This window comes from Mercenaria mercenaria, chromosome 16, assembly GCF_021730395.1.
Source record: "Mercenaria mercenaria strain notata chromosome 16, MADL_Memer_1, whole genome shotgun sequence".
Lineage (NCBI taxonomy): Eukaryota > Metazoa > Mollusca > Bivalvia > Venerida > Veneridae > Mercenaria > Mercenaria mercenaria.
Window position 1 is genome coordinate 44,294,962 of NC_069376.1, and position 12,866 is coordinate 44,307,827.

At 35.1% G+C, this 12,866-nt stretch overlaps 1 protein-coding gene across 2 annotated transcripts in view; it reads left to right on the plus strand.

Moving 5' to 3' along the window:
- LOC123539623 (dual specificity tyrosine-phosphorylation-regulated kinase 4-like) overlaps positions 1 to 12,866 on the plus strand; it is a 106,676-nt gene that overhangs the window by 31,183 nt on the left and 62,627 nt on the right. For both annotated transcript variants that reach the window (XM_045324295.2, XM_045324294.2), the window contains exon 3: positions 11,141 to 11,270. In XM_045324295.2, the coding sequence (XP_045180230.1) occupies positions 11,141 to 11,270 (130 nt within the window). The remainder of the gene's footprint in view (positions 1 to 11,140; positions 11,271 to 12,866) is intronic.

Genomic DNA, 12,866 nt, shown 5'->3' on the forward strand with positions numbered 1-12,866 from the left:
CCCCCACCCCTCGAAGGTGGGCATATTAAAATCGCACTGTCCATCCATGCATGTGTCCGTCCGTGTAAATTCTTGACTCAGATCCATAAAGTGATTTTGAAATAACTTGGCATAAATGTTTACCATAATGACGCAAGACCCAGGCTCCTAGCTCCACGGTCAATGTCAAATTTGGAGGTCAAAGGTGAACAGGGTCTGTTTCCTGTCCGGTCCATAACTCTGCCATCCATGAAGGGATTTTGAAATAACTTGGCATAAATGTTATCCATAATAAGACAATGTGTCTTGCACAAGACTGAGGCCCCTTGCTCCAAGGTCAAGGTCACACTTTTAAATCAAAGGTTAACAGGTGTCAGGTTCATAACTCTACCATTGATCAAGGGATTTTGAAATTAATTGGACATAAATGTTCCCCATAATGAGTCAACGTGTCATGCACAAGATTCAGACCCCTAGCTCTAAGGTCATGGTCACACTTAGAGGATAAAGGTTAACACAGTCTGTTTCTTGTCTAGTCCAGAAATCTGCCATCGACGAAGGGATTTTAAAATTACTTGGCATAAATGTTCCCTATATTGAGATGACATGTCAGGCGCACGACCCAGATGCCTAACTCCAAGGTCAAGGTCACACTTAGATGTCAAAAGTTTACATGGTCTTTTTCTTGTCTGGTCCATAACTCTGCCATTTATCAAGGGATTTCAAAATAATTTGACACAAATGTTAACCATATTGAGAAGGTGTGTTGCGCTTATGACCCGGGTGTCTCAGATCAAGGTCAAGGTCATAAATTGATTCATACCTAAACTATTCTGGCATATTTTGCGCAGACAACGTAGCATTCTTGGGCATGCTTCAGAGCATTTTACACCTAATGCATGGTACTGAAAATATACATAAATTTTATGTTTACATAAACTATATGACTAGAAATTGTTCATATTTCAAAATCTAAAATTTGGGTCTATTATACCTTTAAGGATAACATGGTGTAATATCCATATTTCATATCTTGTAACTTGATGGTAATATTTAAATGAAATTTGGTCACTTTAAAGACATTCAAAATTAAAACCGTTTCACTGAGAGATTTTTCAAATTTTATCATTTTGGGCGGAGATAATTGGTATTGAAGTTAACATTGATGCCTATGGAAAATTTATAATTTCTTCGATTATGAGAACTTGGACTTGAGTTTCGAGAAAATTTTGCGGTAGAAAGCTGCATTACATGATTCTGATACAAAAATAAAAAAAAAAAAAAAAAAAATTCTCCGTAGGGAAAATGAGAAAATTATTATTTTCTAGTTTTCAGGGGAGATAACTCATGCAAAACCAAAAATATCAGAGGAGATAATCAGAATGAAAGTTTTGAGAACTTCTGTCACTATATAACTTGTCAATATGCACCTTATTTCTATCGTTTGACATTTTCAAAGCTTACATTATCAAGTTGTATGTACGCTTTTATTGTAAGTGAGGCATATTACGGGTAGTAATCCTTAATTAACATCGGTTGTTGAAGGGAGATAATCACATCAAATTGTTGACAAAAAATGAGACTGCTTAATTTAGAGATGTTATTTTTATGCCCCCCAAAGGGAGGCATATTAGTTTTCAACTGTCCGTCCGTCAGTTAGTTCGTCACAACGTTAACTTTTTGCATGAAGGCACTTTACTCGCGAACCACTGCACCCAGGACCTTCAAACTATACATGCTGATAGTACTTATTGAGTACACGACCCCTACTGACTTTGGGGTCACCAGGTCAAAGGTCAAGGTCACCAGGTCAAAGGTCAAGGTGCTGCGGGGGCATTTGGCACCATTAGTAACAGCTCTTGTTCAAATTCTATTGATGGAAATTATTAACAAAATTATAAGTAAAAGTTATTTGAAAAAAAAAAACAGATATAAGGAAGATCACTGAAGTTTTATCTTCTTGTCTGTAAGGTCAGTGAATCGTATTTTGTGGGCATATAAACTTTATTCATTTCTATAGATAAGATATCCATTTCGAGCTAAATAGAAAAGTTATTGGATGTTGTATAGCTTACAAATACAATAATCAGAGACAAAGTTAACATTTAAGACAGGTTAATTAAATATATTTTAGAGACTATAAGCTGTCAGCTTAAACCATCATGTGGATTTATTGCTGATATGCTTGAAAGTTATATTAAATCAGTACAGCATTTTTGAGTTTCATGGAAAAGACTTCATCTGTCATGTAGATTGAAAATATGTGTCAGGCAGTTGGTAAAGCACTTGCACCTTAAACAAGGGGTCCCATGTTTGAGCCCCGCACTAACTCTAGATTTTTCTCACCTTGTGCTTAACATGTGGTGGTGGCATGCTTGCTTGGTCAGTCGTTACTACTGTTTGCAGATCAAATTGCCCCTTCAACTTTTTTCCAATCGATAGAGTTGCACGTTTACGTCACAAAAACTGTGAAGCTGAAGCTATTTTTGGAGTAACCGTGACAGGTTAACCCCGCCTCATCCACAGTAAATTATTCATTCACCTTATCTTGACGTCACACAAAGCGCGCGCTCTGACTCTATCTTTGAAGTATCGCCGTACTTGCATACATTGTAAATAAGGTGGTAATGGATTTGTTTTAAAAAGTAGAATATTTTAACTACTTTCAAATGAAAACAGCGTTTTTTGTTTGTTATGACAATTATCGTCGACGAAATTTCCAACAACGCAAGGTATACAAGGTTTTATAGAAAGCAAGCTACTTAACACTTGTAGATCTAATTGTCATATCCATAAAATCTGATTTATTTGAAATCGTTTAAACACTATTTCAGTTATTTACATACAGGCTGTTGATAAGCCCTGCATTCGTTCATGGAAAGAACCAGTTATAGACTCACATAAGTCAAAATAATTCGATGTTTATTTTGTTTTATATTTGTGACAGTCACTCTAAAATGACCAAAATAATTGAGGATAAATACGTACAGCACACCGTCATGTAAAGTTATTGGTTTTATCACTTGCGCTTTATGTGTAACGTTACTCGTGTTAAGGGGAATTATGATAACTTTTACATAAATTAATGAGGAATTGAATCCTCCTTTTGATTAGTCTAAATAACAGTGTGTACATACCACGTGGTTTGTGACGTCATTTTCGGGTATTACGGCAAGAAAATTTATAAACAAATCCGTCGATTCAGAACTTAAAAGCACCGTAAGTACTTTATTTTTTCACCGATTTTAATAATTCTTTTACGAGGCTCAAGCCAAGATAGTGGGCTATAAACATAAGACAAAGTTTTCCTGAAATTCTAAGCAGTTTTTGCAAAGGTCGGTTCCAACCCTGAAATTCGGCAAATTCTCGGAGGGTAATACGGCAAGAAAAACCCGTGTTTTACAAAATAATGCAGGATTGCTTTCCTTTACATTGTTGTGCCTTTCACCGCTGTTTATTTCGGTTCCAAGAAGGTCAGCGAATCACTTGACTGAAAATGAAATGGTAGGTTTCTCTGTGAAAACCTATGTCTTCGGAAAATGCTAATACGGCAAGAATGATATGACGGCAAGCAGATTCATGAATACTCCTATTGTCCCTAACAGCAGTTGAGACTTACTTCTGTCGGCAGGTTAGTAAATAGGGCATACATACATAGTGCATGGTATGCTAAACTAGAGGGAACCGTTTATAAACAGTAAAGCCCTATTTCATTTTTGAAGTTTTGACAAAACATTTTTCCGTATGCCTGAGATTTATTAAAAAGAATAATTCAGTAGTCTGTTTTCAAAATTATTGTTACGTTTTCATGCACTTACAGTCCATAGGAAAAATGGGGGCTTTGCTATAAAGGACTGTCATGGCCGTCTCAAGATTATTTTTTAAAGTTTGTCTGTTTAACACAACTTGAAAATATGTTTTGCTAATATTTTTGGCAAGTAAAGTGATTGCACAGGCACAGTTTTACATTCTATTTTACGAACATGATTCTGAAACGATATTTTGAACGATTGTAATTTTGTTCTAAAAGATATTTATCGTTTGTCAAAAATAATTTGATACTATGACAACTTACGTATAGGGGTCTAAAGAATGCATGTAATACGGTACAATTTTGATATTAGATTATGCAAAATCTTAAGAAAATTCAAATTTATAATGTTACGTTTACCGAACAGAATAAACCTTCTTTTCTTTTCTTTTCATACTTTTACTTTTATGCCCCCTTTTTAGGACATAAAGTTTTAGCACTTTCTGGATTAATCATTATATGACTGGATATATAATTCTTACGTTTTATGTTAAGCCCAAGTTATCTTCAGTAATGATTCTGCGATCCTTACAATAACTAGGGTCATAACTTAGTAAACAACTGTTTCATGACATGACCTGTATTAAGAAGATGTTACACCGACCCTTGATTCTGTCTGTGACAACTATGTTTTATTTACCAACATTTATGCCTCAGGAGCAGATCAATATCGCAATGATATGTGCTCTTTGGCTAATTACTAACGCTTTATTCAAAGGTCAGGCAATATTTTTTTCTCTCACGTTCGGTGTGGTCTTTATGAGATATAAGGAATCGTTGGTTTACGCGTTGAAAGTGTCCAAATATTTAAGAAAATATTTTAACACATTACGTTTTGTATATTGTTTTTATTTTTTTTGAAGGTGCATCTGCATTTTACACTCTAGTATGACATACTAGAAGTACACATGCATATTTTTGTTATTAATAATTATATGGTTTACAATGATTAAACTGTGATTAATGGACGATACGACAAATGCAGAGTCGAGATGGAAATCCTTTGCACTTACTAAGTTTCAATGTGTATAATATGTCGTTGCGTTACTTGCGTGTATGGAAACTACAAAGCTGGCTTGGTGACCTTTTGTAGTTTTTGCATTTGTTGTGTTACCATTTCTTTCTTGGGTCTGATAAAATGAATTGTTCAATTTTACTTAAATTTTACTGTTATGTTTTACATTTCAAAACGTTTCATAAATTTCTAAAATTTGTAACTATCTGCTTATACTGTCATAATTTAATGTGTAATGCGTTAATTTTATTAAAATAAGTAACTTGATCGAAAATTTCAATTTTTGTGTGTAACCATAATCTCGAAATCTCAGACTTATTTCGAAATGCAGTTTCGATACATTATCAATTACTATTATAGATAGGCATTGTTCAGAGGCCCAGCTATCACTATTTAAATGATTGATAAGTAAACACATAATTTGAATATGCAGGATATATTTTCAATTTTAAACACTTTTTGTAGGCTTTTTAGCAGTTTGACTCTTTTAAGATGGTTGTTAGCATTCGCGGATGCAACAGTATAGACACATGGGGACGCATTTATAAGATACCTCTTGTGACTATAAATAAAGTAGAAATTAGGAAACTTCTCTTGAAAGCTCTAATTAGATAACAAGTAATGAAACAGAAAAAAATAGATCTACTAAACGATCTTTAAGAAGCATTGAAAAAAGCCGTTCTTTCATATCATATCATACCGAAATTTATCTAAAGAGAAGCTAAAGAAATCTGCAAACTGGAATTATACATGAGGAAACGAGTCTCAAACTCAGTAATTCGCGAAACTGTTCGTAAAGGAACAAAAGGCATAGTCATGAATCTGCTTGCCGTCATATCATTCTTGCCGTATTAGCATTTTCCGAAGACATAGGTTTTCACAGAGAAACCTACCATTTTATGTCAAGTAAAGTGGTCCGCAGGCCTTCTTGGAACCGAAATCAACAGCGGTGTAAGGCACAACAATGTAAAGAAAGGCAATCCTGCATTATCTTGTAAAATACGGATTTTTATTCTACTCACCCTGGCGTCGGCGTCGGCGTCGGCGTCACACCTTGGTTAAGTTTTTGCATGCAAGTACATACAGCCATCAATTAAAGGCATATAGCTTTGAAACTTATTTTTTCTTTTTCTAGGTCAATTACCAACCTCTCTGGGTCAAGTCCCATAACTCTGACATGTATTTTGAGCAAATTATGCCCCCTTTTGGACTTAGAAAATTTTGGTTAAAGTTTTACATGCAAGTTACTATCTCCAAAACTAATGCAGATATTGATTTGAAACTTCACATGTGTCTTCGGGGTTATAAAACTAGTTGATAGCAGCAAGTCCCATAACTCTGACTTTCATTTTGGCCAAATTATGCCCCCTTTTGGACTTAGAAAATTCTGGTTAAAGTTTAACGTGCAAGTACATACAGCTATTTCTAAAAGGCATATAGATTTGAAACTTATTTTTTCTTTTTTTAGATCAATTACCAACCTCACTGGGTCAAGACCCATAACTCTGACATGTATTTTGAGCAAATTATGCCCCCTTTTAGACTTAGAAAATTTTGGTTAAAGTTTTACATGCAAGTTACTATCTCCAAAACTAATGCAGATATTGATTTGAAACTTCACATGTGTCTTCGGGGTTATAAAACTAGTTGATAGCAGCAAGTCCCATAACTCTGACTTTCATTTTGGCCAAATTATGCCCCCTTTTGGACTTAGAAAATTCTGGTTAAAGTTTTGCGTGCAAGTACATACAGCTATTTCTAAAAGGCATATAGATTTGAAACTTATTTTTTCTTTTTCTAGATCAATTACCAACCTCACTGGGTCAAGTCCCATAACTCTGACATGTTTTTGAGCAAATTATGCCCCCTTTTAGACTTAGAAAATTTTGGTTAAAGTTTTACATGCAAGTTATTATCTCCAAAACTAATGCAGATATTGAATTGGAACTTCACATGTGCCTTCGGGGTTATAAAACTAGTTGATAGCAGCAAGTCCCATAACTGATATGCATTTTGGTCAAATTATTCCCCCTTTTGAACTTAAAACTCTTTTGATATTTAACCTTTTTGGGTAATATTTTCCTGCTTCTGGGACAATATTTCGAATAGTCGAGCTTGGCTGTCTTACGGACAGCTCTTGTTCTTGCCGTATTACCCTCCGAGAATTTGCCGAATTTCAGGGTTGGAATCGACCTTTGCAAAAACTGGTTAGAATTTCAGGAAAACTTTGTCTTATGTTTATAGCCCATTATCTTGGCTTGAGCCTCGTAAAAGAATTATTAAAATCGGTGAAAAAATGAAGTACTTACGGTGCTTTTAAGTTCTGAATCGACGGATTTGTTTATAAATTTGCTTGCCGTAATACCCGAAAATGACGTCACAAACCACGTGGTATGTACACACTGAATAATGAGACCTCAGGAAGACCGATTTTACATTTTGATATTTTACGTTATCTACCTAAAGCGGATATCGACCAGTAAATAAAACAACGATATTCAACTCTTTGAGTACAATTATTTGGACTACCTTTTGATACGTTAAGTTTTATTTGAATCTATCTCATATTCGCAACAAAATCAGCATTTAAACCCAAATCTAGCGATGACAATTTCTTTCGAGTGGAGAAAATAACTCGTAACTGTTTCCTAGAATCGCGTCAAATTAATAAGTCTCTAACACTCACATATTCCATAAGAAATTGCCGACTTGTTTTCAACTAAAGAGTCATGGTCGGTTCCGGGATTCGAACTTATGCCCTTCAATCAATGATAAGCGAATCCAACAACTCGAGTCAGGCACATTTTATAATTATAGTGAAAACTAAACACGAGATACATTATTTAAAAGAAAATTCTGCAGCAAAAGGTACTGAAATTTAGGCAGAAAAAGGCCTGTAATGTATAAGAGGGTGTCTTTTTTTCACATTCACGCTACCTAAATGTAGTGTGCATTGTGGCAAGATTCAATGAAGATTAGATTTGGTACATCTGTTACAATCCGGTTAAACACCCGTTCCAACAGTATTTATGAGTATTTAAATCATCATTTCTCGGTGATGCAGCCAATGTAAACAAGTTCATTCAGTATTTTTTACTCGTATCGGAAAGGCGGAGTTACCTGTATAGACGAGATCCAAAAATAGCTTCAGCATCGCTTCTTTTGTGACGTAAAGGTACAAGTCTGTCGATTTAAGAAAAGGCGAAAGGGCAATTTGATCTACAAACAGTAGTATTAAAGTATCAACACTTGCAATATTATGTACGTTTGGAATTTGAAAACGAAATTCTGATTTGTGGAGGTGTATGTCACATACAGACTTGGTCACAATTTAGAGGGAGAATATGTGTCAGGCAGCCGGTTAGCTCAATTGGTAGAGCACTCCCCCAGTAAGCAAAGGTCCTGGGTTTGTGTCCCCAACTGACTGCATATTGTTCTCATCCTCTGACCAGTGCAGTTGAAAAAAAGCACAAACTGATTTCTATGTAGATTTAAAAGAAATTACAAGTTCATAAAAAAGTGACATTGTTTCCTTTTTAGCTCATCTGATTTTTTAAAAAAAAAAAAAGATGAGTTATTGTCATCACTTGATCGGCATTGGTGTCTGAGTTGCCTAGTTAAGTTTTATGTTTAGGTCAGCTTTTCTCCAAAACTATCAAAGCTATTGCTTTAAAACTTGCAACACTTGTTCACCATCATTAGCTGACTCTGTACAGCAAGAAATATAACTCCATCCTGCTTTTTGCAAGAATTATTGCCCCTTTTGGACTTAGAAAATATCAGATTTCTTGGTTAAGTTTTATGTTTAGGTCAACTTTCCTCCTAAATTATTAAAGCTATTGCTTTAAAACTTGCAACACTTGTTCACCATCAAAAGCTGATTCTGTACATCAAGAAACATAACTCCATTCTACTTTTTGCAAGAATTATGACCCCTTTCGGACTTAAAACTCTTTTGATATTTAACCTTTTTGGGTAATATTTTCCTGCTTCTGGGACAATTTTTCGAATAGTCGAGCTCTGGCGGTCTTACGAACAGCTCTTGTTCTTGCCGTATTACCCTCCGAGAATTTGCCGAATTTCAGGGTTGGAATCGACCTTTGCAAAAACTGGTTAGAATTTCAGGAAAACTTTGTCTTATGTTTATAGCCCACTATCTTGGCTTGAGCCTGGTAAAAGAATTATTAAAATCGGTGAAAAAATGAAGTACTTACGGTGCTTTTAAGTTCTGAATCGACGGATTTGTTTATAAATTTGCTTGCCGTAATACCCGAAAATGACGTCACAAACCACGTGGTATGTACACACTGAATAATGAGACCTCAGGAAGACCGATTTTACATTTTGATATTTTACGTTATCTACCTAAAGCGGATATTGACCAGTAAATAAAACAACGATATTCAACTCTTTGAGTACAATTATTTGGACTACCTTTTGATACGTTAAGTTTTATTTGAATCTATCTCATATTCGCAACAAAATCAGCATTTAAACCCAAATCTAGCGATGACAATTTCTTTCGAGGGGAGAAAATAACTCGTAACTGTTTCCTAGAATCGCGTCAAATTAATAAGTCTTAACACTCACATATTCCATAAGAAATTGCCGACTTGTTTTCAACTAAAGAGTCATGGTCGGTTCCGGGGATTCGAACTTATGCCCTTAAATCAATGATAAGCGAATCCAACAACTCGAGTCAGGCACATTTTATAATTATAGTGAAAACTAAACACGAGATACATTATTTAAAAGAAAATTCTGCAGCAAAAGGTACTGAAATTTTAGGCAGAAAAAGGCCTGTAATGTATAAGAGGGTGTCTTTTTTTCACATTCACGCTACCTAAATGTAGTGTGCATTGTGCAAGATTCAATGAAGATTAGATTTGGTACATCTGTTACAATCTGGTTAAACACCCGTTCCAACAGTATTTATGAGTATTTAAATCATCCTTTCTCGGTGATGCAGCCAATGTAAACAAGTTCATTCAGTATTTTTACTCATATCGGAAAGGTGGAGTTACCTGTATAGACGAGATCCAAAAATAGCTTCAGCATCGCTTCTTTTGTGACGTAAAGGTACAAGTCTGTCGATTTAAGAAAAGGCGAAAGGGCAATTTGATCTACAAACAGTAGTATTAAAGTATCAACACTTGCAATATTATGTACGTTTGGAATTTGAAAACGAAATTCTGATTTGTGGAGGGTATGTCACTACAGACTTGGTCACAATTTAGAGGGAGAATATGTGTCAGGCAGCCGGTTAGCTCAATTGGTAGAGCACTCCCCCAGTAAGCAAAGGTCCTGGGTTTGTGTCCCCAACTAAACTGCATATTGTTCTCATCCTCTGACCAGTGCAGTTGAAAAAAGCACAAACTGATTTCTATGTAGATTTAAAAGAAATTGCAAGTACATAAAAAAGTGACATTGTTTCCTTTTTAGCTCATCTGATTTAAAAAAAAAAAAAAGATGAGTTATTGTCATCACTTGATCGGCATTGGTGTCTGAGTTGCCTGGTTAAGTTTTATGTTTAGGTCAGCTTTTCTCCAAAACTATCAAAGCTATTGCTTTAAAACTTGCAACACTTGTTCACCATCATTAGCTGACTCTGTACAGCAAGAAATACAACTCCATCCTGCTTTTTGCAAGAATTATTGCCCCTTTTGGACTTAGAAAATATCAGATTTCTTGGTTAAGTTTTATGTTTAGATCAACTTTCCTCCTAAATTATTAAAGCTATTGCTTTAAAACTTGCAACACTTGTTCACCATCAAAAGCTGATTCTGTACATCAAGAAACATAACTCCATTCTACTTTTTGCAAGAATTATGACCCCTTTCGGACTTAGAAAATCAGATTTCTTGGTTATGTTTTTAGGTTAACTTTCCTCCTTTACAGTCAAAGCTATTGCTTTAAAACTTGCATCACTTATTCACCATCAAAAGCTGACACTGCACAGCAAGTACCGTAACTCTGCATTGCTTTTTGCAAGAATTATGGTCCCTTTTGGACTTAGAAAATCATGGGTTGGTCAATATTTCTATTATACAGAGACAAGAAAATCAGATGAGAGTCAGCACCTGCAAGGCGGTGCTCTTGTTTTCTTACATGCACTTTATACAAACTTATTTCTGTACCTTGAGAGATTAATGTAGTAAAAGAATACATTGCATTTTATTCTGTTTTTCGTAAACTAGACAGAAAAAAATCAGTCGATATATATCAATGTATTTTTTGACATTCATTAGTATAATTATACATCACTTCAAAATTTTGAATCAATGAGAGCATGGTAATTTATGAGATCTTAGTACATGGGTTTGTCTACATTACAGACAGAAGAGACTGCGAGAGTTGTCGCGTGAGAGTGACCTATTGGACTCAAAGATCGAGGCAATACTACAGCCTGTACAGACACTGCAGTTCCCTATCATAGTCAACACTATACAACCCATACTGCTAGAGGTAACTTCTTGCGTTACATGTATCTGTAATATAGGCAGCTTGTGTTGCCAAATGTTTGTGCTTTTGACTTCAAACTGTCTCTATCTTGTGAAAGGTTCAAGCATTATCCTGAGTTGCATTGTTACCAAATGCTAATGTGTTTGACTTCAGGCGACATTATCCTGAGTTGCATTGTTGCCAAAGGCTAACGCATCTGACTTAAAACTGTCGCTGTCTTCTGAAAGGTTCAAGCATTATCCTGAGTTGCTTCGTTGCCAAATGCTAATGTGTTTGACTTCAGACGACATTATCCTGAGTTGTATTGTTGCCAAAGGCTAACGCATCTGACTTAAAACTGTCGCTGTCTTCTGAAAGGTTCAAGCATTATCCTGAGTTGCTTCGTTGCCAAACGCTAATGCATTTGACTTCAAATTGTCACTGTCTTGTGAAGAGATCAAGCATTACCTTGAGGTGTATTTGTGGTGATGAAACAATAAAGTTTGTAGAAATTCTGTAGTTTTATCAGTTATGTATAAGGTATACATTGGTACCTTGAGTCTTTTATACCGATATGAAACCTGAAAAGACTTCATAATAATGATATCTAGATGTATGTATTTAAACCTTAGCCTGCTAAATTTCTAAAATGGACTGTTCTGTCATTCAGTTTGAGCAATACCATTTATTATTCGAAGGGGTGTTCACTGAAAATTTACTAACTGAATAACGAACAGTGCAGACCATGATCAGCCTGCACGGATGTGCAGGTTGATCTTGGTCTGCACTGGTCGCAAAGGCAAAACCAATCGCTGCCAGCAGGCTAAGGGTTAAAAGTTCTCACAAACAAAACAAAACTGAACTGCCTGAAATTGCTGGACTGTACATATTCCTTTAAGATATGTCAGGAAAGGACATCCATATCATATGGAAAAATAACAGGAAATAAATTTAATCACCATTCTTAATGTTCAGAAGAGCAGTAGAGGGAATATTGAACCCTTTTCAGGGTTGTTTAAATACCCTACATGATACTCCTCTACAGGGGCCAGTCTCTCTTATCACTTAAACTCTAGAACCTACACAATTATATTGTTAAATGTTTCAAACTGCATTTAAATATTTAATGAAAAATGCAGTTAAAGTATATTAAAGATGATTTCAGTTCTGTTCAAACTTAACAGTTTTGCAAATAGAGTAGGAGTGGGCTTTCACAAACTGATGAAAATCTTTTTTTCAACAGTCAATTTGGGTGTGAAATCAATTATCTTTGCTTTTGTCAAGACTTTTGGCAGAGACATAGGTCAATTTATCCAATTACATCAATGATTTATTGCATTTCTGATATACAATATCATTGTTCAAACATTCAAGATCGCTTTTAAGTGGTCAAAACAGATATTTTTGATAATGTTGAGTGCTTTTATAAATGCTATGTAAAGAGTTTCAGAACTTAAATATTAAAAGGGCGAAGTTATCAATTTATAATTGACCTTTGCACAGTTTCATATCTCATAATTCATTTACGATGCTAGAGGGATTATTGCTAATAAATTATGAATGCCACTCTATACTGTTCAATTTTAAATAATTGATCATTGGAATTTTGTACCTATCAAC